This window comes from Microtus pennsylvanicus, chromosome 1, assembly GCF_037038515.1.
Source record: "Microtus pennsylvanicus isolate mMicPen1 chromosome 1, mMicPen1.hap1, whole genome shotgun sequence".
In the NCBI taxonomy this organism is placed as follows: domain Eukaryota; kingdom Metazoa; phylum Chordata; class Mammalia; order Rodentia; family Cricetidae; genus Microtus; species Microtus pennsylvanicus.
In genome coordinates this window covers 208,852,484-208,879,571 of record NC_134579.1, presented here as the reverse complement: position 1 = coordinate 208,879,571, position 27,088 = coordinate 208,852,484, and the positions used below count along the sequence as shown (strand labels likewise).

General features: G+C 46.3%; 1 protein-coding gene across 3 annotated transcripts in view; it reads right to left on the bottom strand.

Moving 5' to 3' along the window:
• Tiam2 (TIAM Rac1 associated GEF 2) overlaps positions 1-27,088 on the bottom strand; it is a 207,184-nt gene that overhangs the window by 77,256 nt on the left and 102,840 nt on the right. For 2 of the 3 annotated variants that reach the window (XM_075950157.1, XM_075950172.1), the window contains 6 exons: positions 21,765-22,200; positions 18,879-19,051; positions 16,390-16,614; positions 7,223-7,408; positions 5,844-5,990; positions 2,940-3,011 (listed from right to left, as the gene is read on the bottom strand). In XM_075950157.1, coding sequence (XP_075806272.1) covers positions 2,940-3,011; positions 5,844-5,990; positions 7,223-7,408; positions 16,390-16,614; positions 18,879-19,051; positions 21,765-22,200 — 1,239 coding nt within the window. The remainder of the gene's footprint in view (positions 1-2,939; positions 3,012-5,843; positions 5,991-7,222; positions 7,409-16,389; positions 16,615-18,878; positions 19,052-21,764; positions 22,201-27,088) is intronic. The other variant, XM_075950167.1, reaches the window with a different exon arrangement.

The following is a 27,088-nucleotide window of genomic DNA, read 5'->3' as shown; positions in this document are numbered from 1 at the left end:
CAGAAATTATCATTATCATTATTATTATTATTATCTAATGGCCCTGAAACCACATATCAAATCACTTCTACTCAGTATGTATCGTGGAGAGAGAATGGCAACCCTGTGCATTCTCGTGGCAGATGCTTTTGGATCGAATGGCTTGTAATTACCGCTTTAATCACTGAAGGGACATGAGTAGCAAAATCACAGTGTCTGTCTGTCATAAGTGGGCCCACACCACCCCAGTCCCTGATCAAAGGAGAGGTCTATTAGCAAGTGAGATGAAGGGACGGCACAAAAGAAATGATCCGCTCTGGCTTTTCTTGACAACTCCATATCAAGGATGATGCGGTGTTTACTTCCTTCTTGGGCAGATGGCCAGACAGCAGTGGTTGGAGAGGGAGGACAAAGGCCTGACTGGCCAGCTATGTGCATGCAGAGACAGACAGAGACATGCTCTATGGGCGCACACGTACATGTGCTGTAGAAGGTTACAGACTAGCGTTCTATTTGAACAGACTGTGCTGTGGTAAACAGTTGGCTGCTTCATTCACATTTTCCATTTGAGACACTAACATCCCGGTGCTCCCCCCCTCCACCCCCCCCACCGCCCCGTCTGCAGCTAGTACCCAACGTGACAATACTCCAATTCACTCTCTGCCACATAAAGTCAGGACACCCCCGGACAGTTTTCCAGGCTCAGAGGCCCAGGCCAGGGGCTGCCGCGGCGGCGGCTGTGTCTTTCTGAGGCAGCTGCCACCCTAACTCAGTGGGAGATTTGTTGACATCTCCGTAACAAACACCTCCCTGGCAAACACTGTCTGAGACTCATCATTACTCATCAAGAGGCCTCTGAAAAGCTCTCATTTGGGGCGAGCCAAGGTGTCCTTTCAAAAATGCTCCAAGGAGGCTGGCTTTCCTCCAGCGCTAACAGACTCCCAATTAGGGTGACTCACTGCTAGACCCTTACAGGATGTACCAATTATGGTGGGATATTTTCAAAGGATTGCGGCTCCTCCCTCACAACGGCCTTTCTGTGCGATGCCAGTGCACATAATGTACTTACTGTATAAAAGCAGACGGTTTGTGTGCCGCAAACATTCTCTGTGATTAGTGCAAGACAACTACCGAATAATAATTGTAATTATCCAAACAGCTACAGGCAGGATCTTAAGCCAAAGAGGTATTTAAAAAAAAAGAAAAAGTCCCCCCCCCCCTTAGTTCAAGCTACAGTTCTATTTGAACCTGGCTACCTGTCTTCTGTGACACAGGACAGAAAAATGCACCACTGAAACATCCAGCACACGAATGGAAAGTGTCCTGGGCCCCTACACAGGGTTTCGGCTGGAGAGATGCTCAGGAGAGGGGCCTCTAATAGCCTGGGACTTGGGGATTCGACTGGTATATGTGTAAACCTGAACCCAATTTAAATAGGCACAGGCCTTCCCTATCAGTGACCATGTTGGCAACATTTCCTCTCAAAGTCTGCAGGGAGTCTCGATAATGCTTTGATGATCTCACTCCTAAAACTTGTAAAATAAGAACTTTCTATTGTTACATAATATTAAAGGAGATACAATCTTAAAACACTGGGTTTCCATCACGGATCCAACAGTTCTCAAAGGACTACAGCTAATACAAACAATTAAGCAACCAATGTTAAGCGAGTCTCATAATGTTGGCATGAGCTATGGGCTTAGAATACACAGGAACACTTACACTACACAAACCACGAACCTACAAAAAGCTCTTCTTCAAGACACTACACAAGGACACGCACTTACATGTGTGCATGCGCATACACACACAAATGTGACTTGATAAGGCAGGGCACAGAAAGAACTGAAATCTCGGTAACACACAAACCACATGATTAAGTCAAGCTTCTTGATGACAGCATAATCTCGCAGGAATTTTGAATCAGCTCCGCAAGTATACAGAAACCACGGGGCACAGGAAATGGACAGAATTCGTTATCAAACGACTGCCACTTTGATAGCATCCTTTATAAAAAAGAAGGTTCGGATGCGGTTTCAGTGCCTCCTTATGGTTTGTGAGCTTTAGCAAAAGGATCATACCAGGCAGGAACATCCCCATCCAAGCCGCCCAATCCCCATAGCCTGCTCTTGGCAGCCATGGTCCTGGCAGGTTGCCGGTGAGAAGAAACAGGACTCCAGGTAGAGGATCTTCCAACCCATTCACACTCATCCCACGGGAGGCAGGGTGCCTGAAGCAGAGCTGCCACCTAGGAGCAGTTTTAGCAACAGCAGTCATACACTAAGGAGACTGTTCCTAGCTTCACAAGGAGGCGGAGCATGTAGCTGTCTACACTGAATATTTTATATCACTAGAGAGTACTGCCCTGCTTCCCAAAGCAACTGTCACATTTTAACTTTGATGAGCTCAGATGTTTGTTAGAAATAAAATTACAGATAAAGGAATCTGAGGGGGAAAAGTTGGAGAAATTGACGAACAATATGAAATACAACTTTGAAAGAAGGAAGAGAGTTTTAAGAAAGTAGAGTAACTATCAACATATCCAAGCAGTGGACCCCACTCCTGGTCCCATTCAGAAACAGAAGCAACTCTGGAGACCAGAGAAGGACACTGCTCAACTCCACTGAGGATGACCAGAGAAGCACGGACCATCTATGTGAAGGCCTTGACTCTCATGAAGGAAGGTGTAACTTGGGATTCGTTAATATTCACAGGAGGGTCAGGAACTGCTGACCAAGACACTGCTCTGACACGGTCACTGATAGCACTCCTTTGAAGGTGGTGATGAAAGTTTAAAAGCCTCCAAAGATACTTAACATTTAGGGGACCTCTTAGCTTACTTAGTAGGAACCATTTTCATTCTAAACTTGTCTTTTAATCGATCTAAACCAGCATTCCCTGCTTTGTTAGCATAAAACAATATGGCTGCCAAGATGGCTGCCTTGTCCAGCCAAGTTTACCTCACTGGAGTTAGAGGAGTTTTGAGGTAGCTGAGTTCCAGGAAATCCATGGCTGCTGCTCGAATCAAACATCTGACAAACAGAAAGAAGGAAAAAGACTAATGAAATGGTTCTACAATTTTCCTTTGGCATCCAGACATCTTCAGTTTAAGACTAAAGTTGTATAACTTTTTGTGAGCTCTTCATTTCACATTCTGGAGTAACATTCAAATATTACGCTTTCCCTCTGCAGAGGAATCTGCTTTCTTTCCTCCCATGGTTTCATATTGACTTTTCTGTGATGTCTCATAGCATTCAAGTCATCTTGAATTTTCTTGACTTTGCTTTTGTAATTATGCATTTCAGAAGATGTGGAACAGAGTTGGCAAAGCTGCAGTAGTCAATCTTATAACTGTTTTTATGTTCTTAGAATAAATATTGGAAGACAATATGTTAATAGAGGTTTGTTTGAAGCCAAAAAGACTAGAAATCACTTTTTACTTTTGTAAATTTTATCTTCTAAGTTTTGTAAAATGCTAACATCAAATAAAATTTTCAACTAGGAATAACTAATATATCAACTTTATTCAGCTATGTATGTATTAACATCATATCTTTTTTTAAAACAAAGAATGTTCAACCAAATGCTTTTGTTTATCAAGAAATCTTTTGTTGAGAACACTTAGCAGATATGCCAAGGCAGACAGGAAGACTCATTTAATTAACTAAATGGTACTTCTAAAAATAAGCAAGTTACCCAGCTATTGATCACGCTTTAATTACATGAGGCTGTCTTGATTAATATCAAAATTGATATTGACATTATATACAGAACATAATCGTGAAGGTTCCATTCAGAAAACATAGGCCCAATATTAGTCAGTGGATTATAGCTCACCACTACCTATACCCAACAAATAATTATTTTTTGTAACTAAACAAAACACAAGCAGAACTGTAAGTCTTTCATTTCTTTTGCATTTACTTATTGTGTATGTTGTGGGCTCACGCCACAGTGAGCGCACAGAAGCTGGAGGGCAACCTGTGCAGTCAGTGCTCTCCTTCTACCATATGGTTCCTGGGGAAGCAAACACATCGCCAGACTTGACGGTGAACACTTTACCTAAGGGGCCATCTCGCCAGCCCTGTGGCTAGGCGATTCTTCCTGTCTATGGGTATTTAAGAAATCAGGGATCCCATAAAAGAACTCACATGCATTTTGCTGTCTTTCCACCAACCCATCCACTCCTCCTCACCCAACCCTTCACGGTTTCAGGATTTTAAAACATTGAAATTATTTTAAAGTCTTTAGTCACACTATTCCTAAGTGTTGTTCACAGTTAAAGAGACACGAATTAGGAAATAAACTTCTATGAACTGTGACCATCTCTTTAAAATAACAAGCAAAATCATTTCCAGAACACGGGCAGCTCACTGACAATCATTGCAAATCTTTTCCCTGTCGGTTACAGGATAAGATCACCTTATAGCTTTTTCTTTCCACTGTACTTGAAAAAAATAATCCTACAACCTGACAACCAGGAGAAAAATATCAATTAACACATGCTGCATTATGGGTGTTTGGAATCACTTTGGATCGGCACATTCAACATGCTCTCAAAACAGTTTGCTGAACTTAGGGTCATATTTTAGCAATAAGTATTGGAGTTGTTCTTTCCTTGCTACAATACTAAGAGCAGGGGCTGGAGAGACGACTTGGTGGTTAAGAGCACTGACTGCTCTTTCAGACGGCCCAGGTTCAATTCCCAGCATCCACATGGCAGCTCACAACTGTTGTAACTACAGTTCCAGGGGATCTAACACACTCGCGCAGATATGAATGTGGATAAACACCAATGCACATAAAATGGAATCTTTAAAACAAACACCAAGAGCAAACACTCCGTACTGCATGCAGCTCCTATGGTCCATTCTTTCAGGGATTTGGACACCACGGACAAGGCCAAGCACCGCCCCTGCTCTATGGCCCTGGTGCACTAACTGGTTTAGCCTTTCAGAGCACCAGATTTTCCCTCGGTAGCGCCGGCTGACAAAATGCAATTGTCAGGGTGAAAGACTTGAGGGACCATGGATTCTAGCATGACCATAGAATCCAGCACCATCTGTAAGATCTACGACTAGCAATAGAACCTAGCACTATCAACCAATACTATCTAAGACTAGTAGGAGAATCGGTGCTATCAATAGGATCTAGAACAATCAACAATATAGAATCTAGCTGCATTTCCCTTGGACTAGCAATACTTTTCTGCATTCATTTTCATATAAATTGATATAAGGCAACAAAAAGTAAAGATTGTTTTTCTAATGATTAGCCCCCCACAAACATACATACATACATACATACATACATACATACATACCTTTTCTTCTAGCAGGGGCCTACACATGCTAGGCAAACTCTCAACTACTGAATCACACTCAAGCCTCATGTTCTGCTTCTCTTTCTTCTTTTGGAGTCAGAGTTTCTAGTCCATGCTGACCTCAAGCTCACTGACCATGCCTTTGAACTCCTGATACTCCTTCCTCAATTTGCCAAGTGCTGGCTTTACACCTATGCACAAATGTTCCTGGGTGTGCAGCAATGAAGATCAAACATGGAGTTTCAGGCACGCTAAGCAAGCACTCCACCAACTGGGCCACATCCCCAGACCTATTCTAAGAATTCTCTTTCCTGTGTTCCTAAGACCGCACAGGCAGGCCTGCCTTTGAGGGTATGCTAAAGCAGACAACGTCGTTTGTATAATTCACATGGGTACACGTCCCTGGCGAACCTAGATTCTTTTGAATCAACACTGAAATCACCTTCACCAGAAGATAAACACTTCTGACTTGCAGCAGTCTCCAGATGCGGGTGTCAAGAATCTCACCCAGCTTCCTATTCCTCCCACGTCAAGAACTCACCTGAGTTATGGAAGCTCTCTTCTCCTTCCCTTTTCTTGCCAGGGTGTCCAGCCCTTTCAAGGAAGAAAATATGCCTTTCTTGTTTTTTCCTCTCTGGGAAAGGGAGAGTGTTCTCTTCCTGAGTGTGGAGCCATCTCTCGAACACACCTGATGGAAAACACAGTTGCAAAGCATCTTAAAGCCAATCACAGTGTCTTTGCGTGGAGACGTCAGTCTCGCCCTGTGCTCTGTCAGTGACTGTGTTTGATGCATAGCTCATACACAGAAGTACAGCCTTCACACAGATGCCTCTTACCTAGACAGCACAAGCCAAATCCCAGCATCCAGAGGGCTCCACAGTGGGCAAGCGGGTCAGCGAAACCACTCTGAGCCCCGCAAACTGAGCCAGATCAATGCAGAAGCCAGACGTAATTTCAGACTCTACCCATGGGGCTCCCAACCTCAGGCCAAACAATCTTGATGTGTTGTGTTTATATGTGTGTTCACACATCTGCAGGTGCATGTGGGCACCAATGGTCAGCTCTGTGTCATCCCTGAGGTGCCATCCACCTCATTTATTCTTTTAAGTTTTCTCCTTTTCATGTGTATGTGGTGTTATATGCCTGTGGATATATGTATGTTTGTGTGTGTGTGTGTGTGTGTGTGTGTGTGTAAGTGCATGTGGGGAGGTCTGGGGTTGACCTCAGGAATCATCCCCAAGCCTTCTTCCTGCTATTTGACATAGGGAATATCAGTCAAACTCAGAGTTCATAGAGTTTACTAGCTGACTAGTCAACTTGCTCAGCTCCAGGAATCCTGTCTCCAGGCGGTAGTCATGGCCACGGAGCATTTACAGGGATGCAAATCAGAAAACCAGAAGTCCTTTCACCTTGCTTTAACCATTAAGCCATTAGCCAAGCCCTACCTCTCTTCCTTCCTTCCTTCTTTCCTTCCTTTTTCCTGTTTTTAGAATTTGGTTCTTGTGGGTCTGAAGCTCTCCAAGTCTAGGTTCTAGGGATAAAACTCAGTCTTCACACTTGCAAGGAAATGAGTTTACTCACTGGGTTGTCATCCTAGCCCCAGTTTGGGCAACATTTAATCCATATTTTTCTTCTTCTTCACCAAGTAGGAACATTCCTCAGAGGTCCTACCTTCCCAAGAGTATGAGGAAGGATAGACCAGTAGATTAAGAATATGGAGTAACTTCCAACTAATAGCTAGACTCCTAGAAACCTGAGGAACTGTCAACTACAGTCTCCCACGCTGATGCCTGGTACCTTGCCTCTGTGACCCTTGACAGTTACCAGGCTAACTTCCAGCAGAAGCTGGAAGCTAGCAACCAGTTAGGGAAAAGCAAGTCTCTACACAAGCCACTGACCCAGCCTTCCCCAGGAACTTACCAGAGCATGGAAAGACGAAACAGACAGGACGCCCAACCTGCCAAGAGCCAGCTTGGATGGGCGGCTGGTGGCAGCAAGGAGACTCTTGGGGTTCGGCAGCTCCCCACCTTGTAAGCTCGCCAAATAGCACCGCATGCGGAACAGGTCCATGTGGAATTTTTCCAGGTTCTGCTCCCATTGCTGGATCTTAAACAGCAAGACGAGAGATGACTTCAACCTAAGTCACAGGTCTGTGTTGCTCAAACTGCAAGTAAGCAACTTCAACTTCCTCAGCACCCAAGGAACAATTATAATCAGCTGGAGTGGTGTGGTTTCAGCCCGCTTCCCCTGTTCCCCATACCTCACACCCTCCTACAGAAACACTCCACCCTCTCACACACACGCCACATGGATGAACTTTATCAGGACAGCAAGAATCAAAGGCAGCTAGGGTGTGCCAATATGGCGGCATGCCAAAGTGCATGATGGGTACAGAACAACACTAAACCACGCCGACTCAGCTTGGGATGCAGAGTGAAACACGGGTCTCTCCTATTTCATTCACCCCACACACTTACACTCCCAGGACCTCTGCTGCCGCAGTTCTCAGGCTAGGGCTCATGACACCTCTGGGGGTCGCACATCAGATATTCTGCACATCCGATATGACATTATGATTCATAACAGTAGCAAAATCACAGCTATGAAGTAGCAAGGAAATATTTTTATGGCTGGGGGTCATCACAGCATGAGGAACTGTAGTAAAGGGGCACAGTACCAGGGAGGTTAGATCCACTGCTCTGCTGGATGAGCTGTAGACAGACGCACACAGCATGCGTGACGGCAGTGACCCGAAGCTCCGGTCTAACCGGAATTTCTCTGAAACAATGACAAGCAAATGCACTCTGGGGACAGGACTGACAGTTAGCGCTCACCACCTGCACATCTGGCGCTCACTGCTGTGCGGTGTCTGGGGCATACACACCACCTGCACATCTGGCGCTCACTGCTGTGCAGTGTCTGGGGCATACACACCACCTGCACATCTGGCACTCACTGCTGTGCGGTGTCTGGGGCATACACACCACCTGCACATCTGGCGCTCACTGCTGTGCAGTGTCTGGGGGCATACACACCACCTGCACATCTGGAAAACTTAAAGCAGCTGTAGATATTTACACAACAGACATTGCCAAGTATTTCTTCCAAACCAGGGGTCACAGGCTGGCAAAGAAACGCCATCAAACGGCACTTGTTCATGGATCTCACTCCGGTCTTGGCAGTGTGTAAACGGTGACCTCCATTTGCACGCAGATCGACAGACACGGGTGACTCGCCAACACAAGACTCGGAGCAGGGCTGAAGCTGGCTTTCCACAGGCCCTGGTACCATCTCCACATAGCTACAATGGCCACCGGGCTCTGGATTCTGCCAAGGGTGACCAAGTGCCTCAGGACAAGTGCCAATCTCAATGCTCTGTGTTAGTCATTCATCCTGGATAACTGGCCATTAGAAAGATTCCCAACACTGGATACTGTCCACTGGATACTGTCCCCCATCCGGTCTTCCAGAAATTAAAACTTTGTGGAGTATTTCCTGTAAGCCAGTGGTTCTCAACCTTCCCAATGCTGCACCTTCTTAACACAGTTCCTCATGTCATAGTGACCCCCAACCATAAAATTAATTTTGTTGCCACTTTATAACTGCAATTGTCCTACTGTTATGAATCATAATGTAAGTATCTGTGTTTTCCAATGGTCTTAGGTGACCCCCACACACCCACACACAAAGGGGTCGCGACCCACAGGCTGAGAACCACTGCTCTAAGTTCTCTTCATCCATTTCTTCTAAGTTCAACATGTGACTTCCTGGATGAAAGCAATGCACTGAGAGCTCTGGAGGCGTTGCTCAGTCATCTGGGCGCATGCTCACAGCTGACACAAAGCTCTGGGAGGGATCACAAATTGAACATCATGGTACACACCAGTGAGCCCAGCATGTGGAAGGTATAGGCAGGATTGGATGTTTAAGGTCGTGTCCTCCCCAGGCCAGAGGAAAACGGTTTTTAAGTTATCCCGACATGAAAGCTAAAAGCCTACTCTACAAACTGAGTGCTCCTTAGTGGTGCATGCAACAAAACACAGCAATGACACAGACAGCACAAGAGACGGGGGAGCCACTTTAATGAAGCTATTTATTACCCTCTATTATAAAAGGGATAGAGTGTGTAAGTGTGTGCATTGTGTGTGTGTGAGTGTGTATGGTGTGTACACATACGTGAGCTCTATGCTACATGTGTGGGGATCAGAGACCACTTTGGGAAGCTGGCTCTCTCCTTCCACCTTCACCTGGGTTTTAGACATCCAGCTCAGGTCACTGGGCTAGCGCCATTAAGACATGTCACCAGCTGCATCAAAAGGGAACTTTTTAATGATGAAATCCCACAGGGAAACCCTAGATCTAAGCACTGACTCAACTTCAATGGCAAGCTTCCTCTTTCCTGGTAGACAGTTATGTTCAGTGAATGAGCTCAGAGGTGCTCTGGACAGCTGTAAAGCGGGGGGGGGGGGGGGGGGGGGAGGCGGAGCTAGCAATAAAAATAATGAGGAGGCAAATGAGCACATGGTACATTTAAAGGAAGATGGCAGCACTCTGCAGGACCCAACCCTTTCGGAAAGTGTTTTCTCTCCTTCAGTCACTCAATTGCAATATTTGGCCCAACTGTCCACTACTAGGATTAGGCCTAACAGATAATTTACTCTTTCCATTTTGGTGGGAGGAACTTTAAAATGCCTGCACTGAAATCCACGCTCACTAGAGATCCCAACCCACGACAAGGGTCTGCCAAAGCTGACCAGCGGCTACAACAGCGAGCCACAGTTCAGCAGCCAGCTTGGTTTTGTTTCCTTGGAGACAAAAGTCACCCATTTTATAGCCAGTGAATTTTCCTTCAAACCAAACTGGGAAGCCCAGTTACGGGAAACAGGGAACCGAGCTTTCGTCTCTCACTCGCGCAAAAATTGTCTGTCCCACATTTAGCCAGCAAGCAAAGCATTGTGGGCTCCACTGAAGAGCCGGTGAGCAGCAGCTCAGCACCCAAGAGCAGGTTTGGGTTCATCCCTGGCTCTGCCAGCTACCAGCTGTGCACCATCAGAAACCCCACTCACCTAAGGGCCTGTTCTCCCGTCCGACAAATTGATGCAGTCTACCTACCCATCTCTACTGGGTAGAGAGATCAGAAAATTAAATATATTGTTGCTTGAGAAGGGATCAGAATACTACACCAGAGAGGGAACTGGGGAGAGGATGGCAGGGAAGGACACTTGATAGCTGGGAGTAAAGAGGGAAGAGGAGGATACAGAGAAGAGCTGGATTTCCTACAGTGATGAAGAAAGTCCCCTGGCTCAAAAAGGGGGCCTGTGATAGTTCATGCTAATTTTCACTGGACAGCATCTAGAATTACCTGCAGATAAGCTCTGAACATGGCGTTGAGGGGCTACTCAGATGTGATTAGCTGAGGTAAGAAGAGCCATCCTGAACGTGAGAGGCATGGCTTCCATGGGCCCAGCATGGTATTTCATCACAAGAAAAGCAACAAGTAACTAATACAGCACCCAATGTCCATTCCCTCACTACCTCTGGAAAATAAGCAAAGATGTGAGCAATAGGGCCCTTGAGGAGCTGTGCTCTGCAGGAGGGACAAAAGCAGCCACGAAAGACAACCAGAAAACAACATGCTGAGCAGGGAGACAGACAGAACCAAGAGCCATGCGACATCCCAGACAGAACCTGTGTGAGGAGAGTCAGGGCACTCGTGAAGGAGGTAGCCGCTCGGCCTTCATGATAAGTGGAATGGACAAGGTGACTCAGGCGGCAAGGAGAAAGGAGGCAGCATGTTTGTACCATGCCGAGTCCCACTGCTTGCAAGTCCCCAGAAATAGCATAGGAATGAAGAAATGGTCTAAGAGAAAACAGCTAAGCAGGCTTCTGGATGAAGGCCAGGGTGGAGAGAATTCATCTGAGCCATGGGATTGCCAAAGGGCTTTGGAACCAAGAAACCCCATAACCAGATGTGCTGTTTACATGTAAACACTCTTCCGTGAAAATACATCACACCGCCCAGGGCACCCTTCTCTGTCCCTCTTCTGGTTAACACCTCCTTTTAAGAAGCAATTCAGAAGGAAAAAAAAAGCAATTCAGATGCCCCCCTCTTCCAGGAAGTCTTCCAAAAATACATAGGAGGCCAGATCCCCCCCTTGCTGCTATCCCCAGTGCTAGGAAGCTATAGCTCTGACTTAGTCATCTTGTGTTGAAAACTCCAAACCCAGTTCTGTCAACCTTCCAGAGTGTCCCCTGGCCTACACGCATGCCTAGCCTGCAGTGTGTACTAAATTAAAGCTCCCTGAACTAGGCTACACCTGTTGTGCTGCCCACAAGACTCCACCACCTCCCTACTGCCCACTAAAGAAAGCCCATATCCATACACAGCACCCCCATCAATAGCCTTGCCCTCAAACCGCTCCACAACTGTTCCCCATTCTCCTCCACAAACGTTCCCCCCGCCTCCTCACATCATGTCACATCTTCAAGGCTCCATCTAAACTGCCCCTCACCAGTTTCCAAATATCTGAGCACACCACATCCTTCATCATCTTCAACCTTTAAGTAAACATAGAACAGGATGTGCAGGGCACACTAAGGCTGGGGCAATGGATACAGCCGCTCTCGTGGGGTTCCTCCAAACACCACAGCACCCCCTTTTTAGCCCACTTCAATGGGAAGAACCCCAGTTCCTGGAAAGGGGACACAATGAGCAGGCTGTGAGGGGGAGGGGAAGCCGTCTGGGAGGATGCCAAGACTGCCTAAAGGTGGTGAGGCCTTTGTCCCGATTTACTTGTCTGAAATAATAAACGGAAAGGAAAATAAAGTACTAACTGGACTTAATTTACAATGCTTCCTCCCTTAGGACTTCAAAGGCGCGCCCCGTGAGGACACAGAGTGGGGTCTGGCACGCATTGGACACGCTCAAATGAAAGTTGCATCATCTGCCGCATGAAATAGCCCAGAGGCCGGAGGAGCAGACCGTGGCGTGGTTTATTTTAAGCAAAGCGTATGACCTACAAGGAGGCATGAAACAGTCATTGTTGCGGTGACAGAGTCACAGTGTCTTTCTATCAGGAAAGGGTGTTGACAACCATTTTCTCCACCCACCAACTTCAAAGAGGTCCGGTCCCAGAGACTTTATCTATGTTGTATGCTGACGTCATCTACATCTGCACGGTGAGGACACACAGTGGCCAGATCTGAAGTTTCTGGAGTCTCTGGGAGCAAATGTTCTACGAAAGAAAGTGCCCAGCCCAGCTGTGGCTTCTAAGTGAACTGGAGTGCTACATCACCGTGGCAACTTTCAAACAGGGTGGCTTGCAGAACATATGAAAGAGGCGTGGGACTAGGCCTCATTGGTCCGGGCCTGTGGATACAATGGACAATACTTTCCTAGTGGGATGGAGACTTAAAAGCAACCGCCAGTCAAGAAGAGAAGGACCCGGAGAAAGATGTATTGAGGTTCACATGTGAACCATTCAGCTAGCAGAAGACTAGATACCCCAAGACCAGGGTCTGTGTAAGGGTCAGAGCATGTTTGAGAAGAGAACAATACATACACACGATGGGTAGAAGGTGGGTGCCGTGTGAACGGCACCTACAGGCACGCCACTCCCAGCCGGGAACTCTCTGACCCAGCATCATTCTAGGATGCTTGGGAGTGTTTTCCTCATTCTCAATAACCTCCACTATTTTCTCCTCTACACATATGTTCCTGGGTTCTCTTTTGTTCTGAGGCACAAGAACCTGGAAAATCACAGAAACCTTCTGGACTTCAATCCAATAACACCACTTGCTTTCTTTAGGTTTTGGGGACTAGCAAATGGAGAGCAAATGGCTCTCTCTACAACTTCCTGACAGTTGCCTAGTGGCTGTAACTTCTGCTAATACCCTTTGGGGAAAGTTGACTAAATTATAGCCTTAAAAAAACCAACATGGTGAGATGACTTTAGGGCAGAATTTCTGAAACTCAACCAAAGAGCTTCTCATGGGGAATTTGCACCGCATTGTGAGGCAGTGGTGAGGGAGGCAGGGAAAGATTAGGGCTGACAGCAGGGGTGAAGAAAACCAGAGTGAAAAGATGGTATCAGGAAGCTACACTCAAAATGACCAACAGGACTCTGCCAAAGAGTGGGCAATGGGCCTCAAAGGATAGTGCCCTACACTACAAAAATGCTCTACACTTAAGCTACAACAGCAGCCTGACTTCCTTTCTCTGTGCCAGGGTCTAGACGAGTTGCCCAGGTTGGCTAGTCATTGCTATGTAACCTTGGCTGGCTCAAATTTCTGATCTTCTAGCCTTAGCATCCCAAGTAGCTGGGACTATACCTATGCTAACAGGCTCTGCTGATTCCAGTTTGTAAAATGAGCTCCTCTTTGGACTACCTAACCACTCAATACTCTCAGAGGTCTGTAAAAAGTTATAGAGTAGCTAGCTCTGCCCACCAGAGATCAGAAGTGATGAGACACCATCCATAAATCATTCACAAACTACAAACAATGCAAAAAAATATATGGAAAGGACATATGTGGAAGTGGGGTGGGGGGGTGAATGTACTTACAGGCAGAGACCACTGACATATTTTTAACTTTACATGTCTGGATGCACTGCCCGCATAGGCCAGAAGAGGGTATCGGGTCCCCTAGAACTGGCATCACAGATGTTGTGAGCTGCCATGTGGAATCTGGGCATTAAACCTAGGACACACCCTGCACACCATGGATAACTGGGAGGCTCTTGCAAGCTGAAGCATTAAGGATAACTTCTGGACCAAAGATATCAACAAACAAAAGAGACAAAGCAGTATTCAAAAGCTGTGTGTGCTCAAGAGGCCTTCCACAAGACAACAAAAAGCAAGAGAAAATGAAAGCAAATTGTTAGGCAAACTATTCACCTAACAAGAGCCCTAAAATCGTTTAAGCACCCTGTGACACAGTAGAGGTAATTATTGACCAGATACACTTAGATACTAAAATTACCTTGACTGGCTTTAAAAGTGATTATCGGGGCACTGTTCTTAGGCACACGCATATGGTAGAGGTCACTAGGATACACAATTTACTCTCTTGGTTTTGTTTGTTTGAGCCAGGTCTCGCTGTAGCTCAGGCTCACCTGAAACTCACAAGCAACCCTCCTACCTCGGTTAAAAAAAAAAAAGTCCCAGTCTAGGATGGAGACTACAGATTGGTATTGTACTGCACACATGAAGAAGCATGAGGGATGTAACTCCACCTCTCCCTGTGAAGTCTTTCTTTTACTTCTTTCCTTCGCTGGAGACTCTGGGCTTTTTCCTCTGGAAACACTGTCCCTGTGTGCTGGAGCCTGAGAACAATGGGTTCTGTTGCCCTAGGTTAGGCCTGTCTGCAGGGTGAGCTCTTCCCAGATGAAAGCAGGACACAGTAAAGAGGATGAATGCAAGCTGGGCTCCAGGTGGGGAGCCCCTGTCTTCTGAACAAACCCCACATTCTTCCACCCTCTGCTTTCCCCTGGGCTCTGTGAGCAAGAACGGTTCCATTCAGCACTGTAATTCTAAATAATTACTAAAAACTTCATTCTGGCATTTTCTACTTAGAAAACAGAGACTCACAAGCATTTCTATGCCACTTGCTATGAGACCTTCGTACCTTTTTACCCAGACCACGGCCACTTTACTGCCACTGTCTTTTCTAAGTCACTCTGTCCTCCTAATATTTCCTGAAATTGCTACTTATACTGTGCTTTCTCCCCAACTTTAAACACTGCCTCCAGCTCCAGCCCTCAGCGCCAAGAAGGCAGTCAGCTCTCCATCGCTATGATGAAACGCCTGAGAAAATCAACTTAGAGGAGGAAAGACCCCATCGGCTCCCAAGTTCTAAGATTTTGGTGTATAATCCCCTGGCTGTGTTGTGTCTGGACCCGTGGTGAGACAGAACATGGGGGACTGCTCAGGGCAGGACAAAGCTACTCACCTCATGGTGGCTGGAAAGGGGCCAGAGACAAAATACACCTTTTCAGGGCAGGCCTTCACTTACTACTTCCTCCACGTGGGCCCCAGCTCCTAATGTTTTTACTATTTTTAATACTTCATCCACCCATGACATCATAGTCCTTGTGAGCCAATGACCTCCTCAAGGCCCCTCCTGTGAACACTGCTGAAGGGAGATCACACCTTCAACACATGTGGGAACGTAAGATCTAACTCACAACAAAAGGATAAAATAAATCCACCCAAGTCTTCGAGTCAGACTCCGTATGGCCTGACTTGTGTGTCTCCCCCAGATTTCCACAGCAAAGGCCTGAATTCCCAAGGAGACAGAAATGGGGAGTGGAGCTTTCTGGGAGGTAAGTAGGTCATGTGGAAAAGCACTTGGGAATGAGATCCCTTATGAAGAGGACACAGAGAATTAATTCCTTTGCTCCTTCCACCATATAAGAAGACAGCAGGACAGCATATCACCCCCACACAGGGATGCCGGCTCCATCTGACGCAGAATCTGCTCAGGCCCTGACAGAGGACTTTCAGATTCCAGAACCATGAACAATAACTTCCTATTGTTTATAAACCACTTTGATGATGGACTTTGCACCAGCGGCCATCCCACTGGAGTGCCGAGTACGTATCATACCAATGTAACACTTCTGTGCCAGGGTGCTCAGGAGCCCCAAGCCACCTCTCTGTTACATCTGTCCCAAACCAAGTGACCCCTGCCCTCCTCCCAGCTTGGAAATCCCCTCTTCCAGCATAACTCAATGTCTCAAGGCCATCTTCTTCCAGGGAGTCATCTTCACTATTTTCTCAAGTTCCCAGCCCAACTTCAACCCTGTGATCTCTCAGAGCATTTGAAGACTATGCCAGGTGTCACCCAATTGAGCTCATTCTAGAGTGTTCTTTATTGTCATGTTTACCAGGCTTGCTTTCTAACTAAAGTGATCTTAGCAATAAGATTCACCTTTCATAATTATTTTTTATGCTTTCAAGCCAGGTGCATCGCTAATATATATTAATATGTGCAATACATAAGAGAGGGAAGACCTGAGAAGAGAGGAGAGGGACACACATGGGAGCGTGCACAGGTGCCCGTGAGTGGCACACAGTCGGTGGTACCTGGTTCTCGATGGCCTTCCTGTTCTTGGGGTCGCCCACCACAGACAGCTGCAGCTCCGCCATCTTCTTCATCTTGCTGTCCATGTCGATCTTCTGAAGCAGGCTTCTGGTCTGGCTCTTGAGCAGTCGCACCGTGTCCTCTTTCCCATGCTTCTTTGCAAAAAGGGATGCACATGCCGAGTGTATGGCGGTGACCCAGTTTTCCAGATCTGTCTGGCTCGTGGCCTAAACATGGGATGGAGGAAGTGTTGGAGATTATTTGAGCACCAAAATTATCTCCAAACTGGAAGACCAAGATTTGATGTGTCAAACCCAAGGGATCTCTTCACACACACACACACACACACACACACACACACACACACACACACACACGTTTAGTTTCCCAAACATAAACTCCCAACTCATGTTCACAGACCCTGAAAGAACATCAAGAATTAAGCAGGAAGGAACATAGAGCCTATGCTGGTTAGTTCTACCTGCTGGCTTGATACAGTAGAGGATGTCCCAGGAAGACTTCCCATGAGGGACTGTTGAGAGTAGGTTGACCTGTGGTCATGTCTATGGGGGATTATCTTGACTTCTTTAACTGACATGAAAAGAACAGTCTGAAAGTATAGGGCACCACTTTCTAGACTTGGGTCCTGAACTGTGTATAAGAGTAGAGGAAGTGAGCTGAACAGTGTGTGTGTGTGTGTGTGTGTGTGTTGTGTGTGTGTGTGTATGCACGCATGTGCATTTTTTCTTCCTCCTCCCTTGACTGTGAATATGATATGATTAGCTGCACCAGCCCCCCCACACACACCGTGACTTCCCCACAGCGATAGACTATGACCTAGCGTCATGAACTAAAATAAACCTTTTCTCAGTTGATTTTTCTCAGGATATATCAGCATGAAAACAAAAGGCAGAAACCTGCATATGGCAGTCAGGAAAATGAGAAACAAATAAACAGCTCTCAGCGACAGAAAACAAGGGTCTGTCCACCCAAGGTGACATCATGTCATATATATTACATTCATGCTAAAAGCAATCCTGTAAGGATTTTTGGTTGTTGGTGGTGGTGGTTGTTGTTTTTCAAAATAAAGTCTCTCGGTGTAGCTCAGGCTAATCTGGAAAGCACTAGTAGACCAGGATAATCTTGTAGTCACAGTGATCCTCCTGTCTCAGTTTCCCAAGTACAGATGTGAGTTACACCCTGCTTGGCTTTTGTGCACTTTCATAAACCTACTTGTTCAAAGTCCAAAGTGTCAAGGAGACACTCGCCAGACACACACAGGTGCTCAACAGACACACACAGGTGCTCAACAGATGACAAAGGTGCTCGACACACAGAGGTGCTCAACAGATGAAAGAGGTGCTCAACTCACACACACAAGTGCTCAACAGACAGACACACAGGTTCTCGACAGATGACACAGGTGCTCAACACACACACACACAGGTGCTCGACAGATGACACAGGTGCTCAACAGACACAGGTGCTCGACAGACACACACAGGTGCTCGACAGACACACACACACACACACAGGTGCTCAACAGGCACACACACAGGTGTTCAACAGACCACACAGGAGCTCGACAGACACATACAGGTGCTCAACACACACGCAGGTGCTCGACACACACACACAGGTGCTCAACACACACACACAGGTGCTCAACACACACCCACAGGTGATCAACACACACAGGTGATCGACAAACACAGGTGTTCAACAGGCAAAGGAGCTCAATAGACACACACAGGTGTTCAACAAACACACACAGGTGCTCAACAGACACAAGGTACCAGAAATCAATCAGCCTGCGGGACTCACCACCATGCTAGGCATGTCTATCAAATTGCTAAGATCCAGCCGGGCGGTGGTGGCGCACGCCTTTAATCCCAGCACTCGGGAGGCAGAGGCAGGCGGATCTCTGTGAGTTCGAGGCCAGCCTGGTCTACAAGAGCTAGTTCCAGGACAGGAACCAAAAGCTACAGAGAAACCCTGTCTCGAAAAATCAAAAAAAAAAAAAATTGCTAAGATCCGCAATGGCAGATATCCTGGCAGCAGCTGCTTTCACAACACTAGTCTAGGAGGGTCTATTGTACCTGGAAATCTGTTCTTTGACTTTTCCTAGGATTCCTGGGAGTGGGTGAAGCTTCTTCCCTGGCTGCACTCTCCAGGCTTTTCTTAAAAGATCTCAGTTCTGGAACTCTCAGACATTGCCCTCCCTAGGTCATGTGTTACACCCAGAGCCCAGATTACAATATTTTCTCTTTGTCCTCATGTGATATGACAGGCAGGAGCCTAGAACTTCACAGGGACCTGACAAATACTTGCTATAGGAATGGCCAGGTCTTGGCACTGGTAGGGATGCCAGTCTCCTGCTCACACCCTCATTTACTGGATTCACGTCCAAGTTCCTTTTGGATCCTGTTTGCTCTCATCTTATTCATTCCCGCGCCATCATCCCATCTCCCCATTTGCACAGCAGCAGTACCTGGAAAAGGTAGACATCGCCACAGGAGTTGCTCAGGCAGAAGACATGCTCCTTCTTAGGATGCTCTGGGACAGACTGCACGATGCTGTCCTCTGCAAAGAGGGCACACCGTGGGGCGCTATTCTGATCCGTGGAATTTTTCCCGTAAGTCTCATAAAACAGCAGCGTACAGCCTGGGAAAGACAGAAACAGAATGACACCCCTGCCGCAAGGCCAGAGAATGTAGAAAAGGCATGAGAGGGAAGTGATAGCATCCCTTACGTTCCCAGACGCCTGCAAAAGAAGCTGCTGGTGTATGAACAAAGCAACCCTGGCATGTGCAGACCAGATGATGCACTCAACGTGACATCATGACCAATAACAACACAGTGTGCCTCTGCCTGTCTCCCCAGGGACTCTCTCCACACAGCTGTCCTGCAAGGTTTTCAGAGTGACATACTCCAATCTAGCAATAAGAAACCCGGGATGCGGTCACATATGTGGGTGCTCCAGACCAGGTGACTGTGGAGCAGGGATATGAACTTAGGCCTTCTCACCTCAGCACCCTCACTCACTCACAGGATACCATGAGTTTGAGTGACCTTGACAACCCTCCAGCCAAGGAAACCCTGTGAACTTCTAAGAAAGCCGCTCATTGGAAAAGGCAGATGGTCCCTGGTAAATGTTCTATCTTCCAACTCTGGTCTTTGTCCACTTAGCACTGAGTACATCAGTGGCAGCAGGTCACAGGAAGACAGTTCAGTAATAATCCCTTTCCACAGAAAACCATTTCCAGTTTATCCACATGACCACCTCAAGAATAATTTCCAAATTTTAATTATATATACACACACACATATATATGTGTGTATGTTTTCAAATAAGATTAACCAAAATACATCAGTTCCAACATTATAATTTATAGAATTGAAGCTAAGAAAGTCGATCTTAACACAATGAACTCCCAGAGGGAAGAAGTGGAGACATGAAGGTTACAGGGAGGGGGGGGCGGGGGGGGGGAGGACGGAGGCGGGGAGTCAAGGCTTTGGATTGGATTGAATGCCTGCTCCACAGAAGCGATTTCATACCTGCTACTCTAGACCTATTACATCTCCCTAGGAAAAGGCTGTCACACATGACCAGGCAAAAGGAAGGAGACTGCCACCTCCTTGCAAGAATCCCAAGACTGCTAATGACAGAGATGAGGGTGACATGTATTCTTTGAAGACATGCTTACCTTTAATTCCATCCTGTCACCCTGGAAACGCAATCCCAATGCCCTACAAATATAATCCTTAAGCCTTTATGCACTTGTAAAACTTCTCAGCAAACTCCATACCTTGTCCTGGGTCAGCTAAGGTCGAATTTCCTTATCCCTCCCAACTTTAACTGGAGCTAATCTTTATTCCATGTTTCCAGATCTTTCCTCTTATACATGATAACCTGCTTCCCTGGGACATGAAAACTAGGTCTGTTCTTTGCTTTCCTCAGCCAATCTTGAGCCATAAGGATCCTAACGTGTAATGAGAAGTCACTGGGTCCTGGGCCCTTCACACATGGCACACGCTGTCCCCTGGGAAACTTACTAGAGGAGCTTATAAGGCAATAAAGAGATGAAGCCTACCCACCAAGGTTAGGGGAGGCGGTTTGGAAATTCCTAAACAGAGCGCACAGGAAAGCTATGAGGGGGGCACGCTAGGCCATTCATACCTGCTGTGGACATGTGTGATTTGTGCTTGTGCTCTCTTCCCTACGGAAGTAGGGGTGGGAACACCCAATCGTGACTTCTGCAATGCCCTATTCTGTCTCTCTGACAATCATAGGAGGCCTGTATGGAGGCTGAGGCTCCAGCTCCTGTCTGCACCTGCATTAGTCGGGGCTGTGCTCACTGAGGCATCTCACCGCTCCACAAGATGGAGTTCTTCCAACCGGTACACCAGCAGCGAGCAAAGCAACCAGGGTTGCTAATTGGCATTGCGTGGGAGAGACGTTCTTCCCTCAACAAGACAAACCCCCATTTCTGTTCTAAGAAGGGAACACGGGGAAGTGGGGAGGAGGGAGGTCACACTGAGAATGAAGCATGGTCTCTTGGCATATGCTCAGCATTCCCAAGGCCCAAATAAGTGAGCAATGAAACAGCTGTGCAGTGGTAGCGGCAATCAGCCTGTCTAGTCGGTGAAAGGGGAGGATGCAGACCCAACCTTCTAGGGAACATTCCATCTAGGAAGGGCATGGCTTGGGAGTTCTGAGCATACACAGCCCGGAAAGAAAAAGTGAAGTATATGTGACAATAATTTTAGGGTTTTATGTTACTCTAAACACAAGAAAAGTATCAAAGAGTGGCTGAGAAACATACACAGAAAATAATATTCTTAAAAATGATTGATTATTGGCCTGAATAACATATAAATGGTTAAGTTGATAACTAAATGCACTTGTTAAGTGTCTACCGTGGAGCATGCTAGGAAATGATAGCTCGCAATCTTTCAAGTCAGGGCTGGGAAAGTGGCTTGGTTCATAACGTTCTTGCCTTGCAAGTATGAAGCTCTGTGTTTGATCCCCAGAATCCACATGAGAAACAAAAACTCAGGCATAGTGATAGTCTATATAATTCCAGTGCTGGGAAGGCAGAGACGGGTGGATGTTGGGGCTCACTGGCCAGGTGGTTTAGCCGAATTGAAGAATTCTAAGCCGGAATTTGAGAGCCTATGTCTCAAAATAAGGCGGACAACCCCTGGGAAATGACACCTGACACTGTCGTCCAGCTTCTGCGTGTATGTGTGTGTGCGTGTGTTAGACAGACACAGAGTATCCTTCATACTTCCTCATGTTAATACTGACCCGCCAGCACTTCCTGGTGGCGGGACAGCTGAAGCACAAGCCTGCAGTGAACCGCAGCCCACGTACCTTTCAGGGTCACCCAGTACTGCTTCCATTTCCTCCGAGCCACCAGCTCCAGTTTCCTCTCCTTCTGCAAGGTGACAAGGGGTTTGAAGAAGAGCCACCCGGCTTTCCGGACCACTCCCTGCTCCTTCTCAAAGAGCAGATCCAGCTGCTCCAGGGAGCTGAGGGACTCGCTGCTCGACTCCACGGTTTCCGTGGACGTGTCCGCGTGCTCCATGTTGGCCCTGCTCATTTCCAGCTCTCTCATGAAGTTCTCGTAAATGTTCTGCTGGAGGGGATCGCTGCCGATCACGTGAGTGGATTCGCTTCTCTGAGGCAGGGTTTGAACGGAGCCCCCTGACCACAGTAAGGCAGATGCTTGTGTGGATGCCTGCACATCTGCGTTCAGTCCATCTGAGCGACTATCGAAGTACTCGCTGCCTTCCTTGGACCGCGGTTCCTAAACACAATACAGATTACCAGCTGGTCATCACCACAAGCTATGGTAGCCACAGCAACTGCCCCTCTATACAGCGTCAGTGTGAGGTGGCTACATACAACAATGGTGATGCAAAGAGCCTTGTAACAAAACACAACCCGAATCATCACATCTCCAAACCAGAAAGAATTTTAGAAATAGCACCACCCGGGCTGGAGAGATGGCTCAGAGGTTAAGAGCATTGCCTGCTCTTCCAAAGGTCTTGAGTTCAATTCCCAGCAACCACATAGTGTCTCACAACCATCTGTAATGGGGTCTGGTGCCCTCTTCTGGCCTGCAGGCAAACACGCAGGCAGAATATTGTATACATAATAAATAAATATTATTTAAAAAAAAAGAAATAGCACCACCCAATCTCACGTACACTAGTAGAGTCAACTTTAAAGAGGTGAACAAGAAGCCACGGGCTCTCTGAACCTGGCCTGAGTTCAATACCAAATCAATCAGACAGCATATCAATTAGACAGCATATTTTAAATATACTAGTAAAGAGTTCTAGAATGATATTATTTTTGTTTGTTTTTTCAAGACAGGATTTCTCTGTGTAGCTTTGGAGCCTGTCCTGGAACTAGCTCTTGTAGACCAAGCTGGTCTCAAACTCACAAAGATCCATCTGCCTCTGCCTCCTGAGTGCTGGGATTAAAGGTGTGCACCACCACCGCCCACCAAGAATGAAATATTCTTTGCTAACTATGATTCAGTATCTTCTAGGAAAGGATCCATGTTCTTATCATCCATTTTTCTCCTAAATCATGTGAAACCATTGATTTAGAAAATAACCATGGGGTGGGTGGGGCTAGGAGCTGGCACTATTAGAATTGAGCCACACACAATTCTTCTTCTGTCTGTTGCAAATGAAGTCCTCTGACCAACTAACCAGGCTTAGACTCCTATATATAATAACCTCTGCCATCCTATTTCCCCTTCATACGGTAAAACCCAAGCTGCAAGGATTCATAATCCACTAGGAGTACTGCCTAGGAACTGGAGGTTATTGTTTTTATTTTTTTTTTAAGAATGGCATTTTAGGGGGCTGGAGAGATGGCTCAGAGGTTAAGAGCATTGTCTGCTCTTCCAAAGGTCCTGAGTTCAATTCCCAGCAACCACATGGTGGCTCACAACCATCTATAATGGGGTCTGGTGCCATCTTCTGGTCTGCAGGTATACACATAGACAGAATATTGTATATATAATAAATAAATAAATAAATATTTTTTTTTAAAAAGAATGGCATATTATTTAATTTGGGAATTTATCTTAAAAAAAAAAGAAGTGAACTCTTTGATCTAACTCCTTTTATCTGAGTTTTACTTTAGGCACCAGAGGATGCCTCAGATGTGACTCTTGACTTTAATATTGGTTCCAATACAAACTCAAACACAAGCCACTCTGAATAAGCTCCACAATTACTGAAAAACTGCCGCCTCCTGCTAAAGCTGGGGACACAGAACACATTGCCAGCAGAGTCACCGAGTCAGGCTACAAACATAAGACATCCATTCCGATGCTTTCATGGAAAGCAACTGACAGATGGAGCATTCACTGCTGAATGGGAGAAAACAAGCTGCCAATGGCAGCTTCCACCTGTAACCCAGCATACTGGGAAGCTGAAACAGGAGGACTGCCACGAGTTCACACCAACAAAGACTATCTAGTGAGTTCCAGGGCAGCCTGGGCTAGAGAGCAAGATCCTACCTCAAAAATAAATAAGCTAATTTAATAAATAAGATAGCAGAGAGTTCACTCTAAGTTCAAAAAGCACCAACATCCCAAATACCCAGCTCAGATTAATATAGCAGCAAGGGAAAGGTTAGTACAGTTCAGTAGGGCTGGACAGATGGCTCAGAGGTTAAGAGCACTGACTGGTTTGTACAGAGATCCTGAGTTCAATTCCCAGCAAACACATGATGGCTCATAAACATCTATAATGAGATCTGATGCCCTCTTCTGGCCTGAGGGCAAACAAGCAGACAGAACACTAAATGAGAGAGAGAGAGAGAGAGAGAGAGAGAGAGAGAGAGAGAGAGACAGAGAGAGACAGAGAGAGACAGAGAGACAGACAGAGACAGAGAGAGACAGAGAGAGAAGGGAATAAGGGAAAGAGGGAGGGAGGAAAAGATGGAAAAAAGGAAGAGAGACAGAAAGAAGGGAAGAAAAAAACAGCCAAGTAGGGCTGGAGACATGGCTCAGCCATTAAAGGCTAGGCATCAAACTACTCAGCTGTTGGTGAGCTTCTCACACTATTTCCTTTTTGTCAAAATCAAAGTGAGAAGAAACTGGATCAGGGGTCATTAAGCCAGGTCCCTATTTTGAACACTCAACCTTGTGGAGATATTTTCTTTCTTTCTTTCTTTCTTTCTTTCTTTCTTTCTTTCTTTCTCTTTCCTTCCTTCCTCCCTTCCTTTCTTTTTGATGCTTTCTTTTGGAAATTTCATCTAAAAACCAATCAGATGACATTCACTGGGTGTCTTTTATAGGAAAGCTGCCACTGGGCAATGGAGGAGGGTTTTCCAAGGCCCAGGTGCTAAAAACAGAGCCCAGAACACAAACAGCTCTTACTAATCACGCTAGCATCTCCCAGTGTGTTTATACCATGTCCTGTGGTTGTTCTTATTTATACACCGACACCTCTGCTTCAAGGAGCGAATCAAACAGCTGCTATGAGTCACTCAGGAAATTCAAAATACTTGGAGATTCCGCTCTTAACCGCCGCTTTGCTGAGACTTTTCTTAAACTCCTAGGTCATGAAGGAAGGCTGCATTTTTAGCTGCACTAATGTCACAGCAGCCAAGACTCCCTAACTCACAGCCCCTAGCCACGGGGAGAACCTCTCTCCTTGCGAGAAACTTAGCCGGATGTTTCGAAAGCAGCAAATCTCTGGCAGAGAGCCGCACCCAAGTTGCATATGACCAATTAACACTGTTGTCGTTGATTGCTGTGGGACAATGGTTTTACCCTGTAAACATTTGTTTCTTGTACTTGTTTAATGAAATGCTGATTGGCTGGTAGCCAGGCAGGAAGTAGAGGCGGGGCAATGAGAACAGGAGAATTCTGGGAAGAGGATTCTGCAGTCTGCGGTCATGATCCAGACACAGAGCAAGCAAGATGTGACTGCCTCACCAAGAAGAGTGCCAAGCCATGTGGCTAACATAGACAAGAATAATGGGCTAATATAAAAGTTGATGGGAAGCCTGAGCTAGTGGGCTAGTCAGTTTGTGATTGGTGTAGACCTCTGTGTGATCCTTTGGGACTTAACAGCTACAGGACCAGGCGGGACAGAAACCTCAATCAACACCTGATGACCAGGGCACTAACAACTGCAAGAAGAGGGGATGAAAGTAGCATCACCCCACAGGGAAGCAAACACTGCACAGCCCATCTCATTTATGAAAGAATCCAAACTCGGTAGACATGGAGGCCGGGCTAAGAAAGAGGCTGCAGAGGTATAAAACTTTGGCTACACCAGCCAAGAAAGTTCTGGAGATCGGCTATGCTGCATTCTGACTGAAGCTGAGGGTCCTTTGCACATATGAAATATGCCAAGGTAGTAGATTATTTAGAGTCTCACAATAAAATTTAAAGCCCACTCGATAACTGTGTTTAGTGGTGACTGTGTGAACTAGCTTGGTGATGGTCACCATTCCTATTGTATATGAATGTCAAGGTATCAGCTTATACATGCTAAATATATTCAATTTCTGCTTATTAACTATATCCTAATAAAGATGAAAAGGCAAAAGATGATGCCTTAGAGGAAACCCCATCTCTAGCCTCATATGCAAGGAAAAGGACTGAGTCCTTGTCTACATACCTCACCCCTGGCCAGGAAAAGACTGCTGGCCTCTGAGACAACGTCACCTCAGAATAGAAATGAGGGTTGACCATTAGAGGGGGCCAGAAACCGGGTCTCAGTGTCCTAAATTCTCCCTGTGACAAGCCACTCCCCAAGGTACATAGAAGAACTGTTTCCACACCCCTCCATGAAGTCAGGCCTGCCCTTATCATTTGCTCAGGGAATGTAAGTAGAAGGTAACACGTCAGTTCTGAGAGAAAGCTTTTAAAGTGAAGACACAACTTTCTCTGCTGCAGTCGTTTGCACGCTCTTCACGACGGCTGTTCTGTCAGCCTAGGGTCTCAGAGAGTGGCACGGACCCACGTTACCTGTGGACTACAATGAACAATGTATCCTGAACAGGGAAACAAGACTTTGTCATCCCAAGTCACAGAGATGGGGCCAGGGGCACTGTTGACTCAGCAAAGCCTATTCTGTCCAGACTCGAAGAACAAAACGCTTAGCCAAGACAGGATGAGGGTCTTTGTCAGCTGAATTTGATAGGAGGTGTTTACCAGGCGCTCTCTGGTGCATGCTTCTCTATCTCCTAGCATGGCATTCTTTTTCAGCTGTCTGGTTTTCAGGCTCACACGCATGAGGATAGAATTGAAGGTCTGTATTGAAAGAGCTGTTCCTTTTATGTCATCTTTTAAATCAAAACAAATGCCTGTCCATCAAGCCCAGCTTTCTGAATCATCGCTCCGCGGGCATACAGAAGTCTATGTGGGTGAGAGAAAGTAGCTATCGCTTCAACGCCTTGCTAAAGCAAATCTTCACAAACTCCTCCTGTGCAAGGATTGCCTTTTTTCTGTGTGAGCTACTAGGGGTTGAGCCTAGGGCTTCAGGAATCTTCCATGTGTACTGTTCTATAGAACTATGTCCCAAGACATATTTTTATTTTTTAACTTTGAGACAGGGTCTCATTAAGTGGCCCAGGCTATCTTTGAACTCACTCTGTAGCCCAGAAAGATCTTGATCTCCCTGCCTCCGCTTCCCAAGTAGTTGGCATAACAGTCC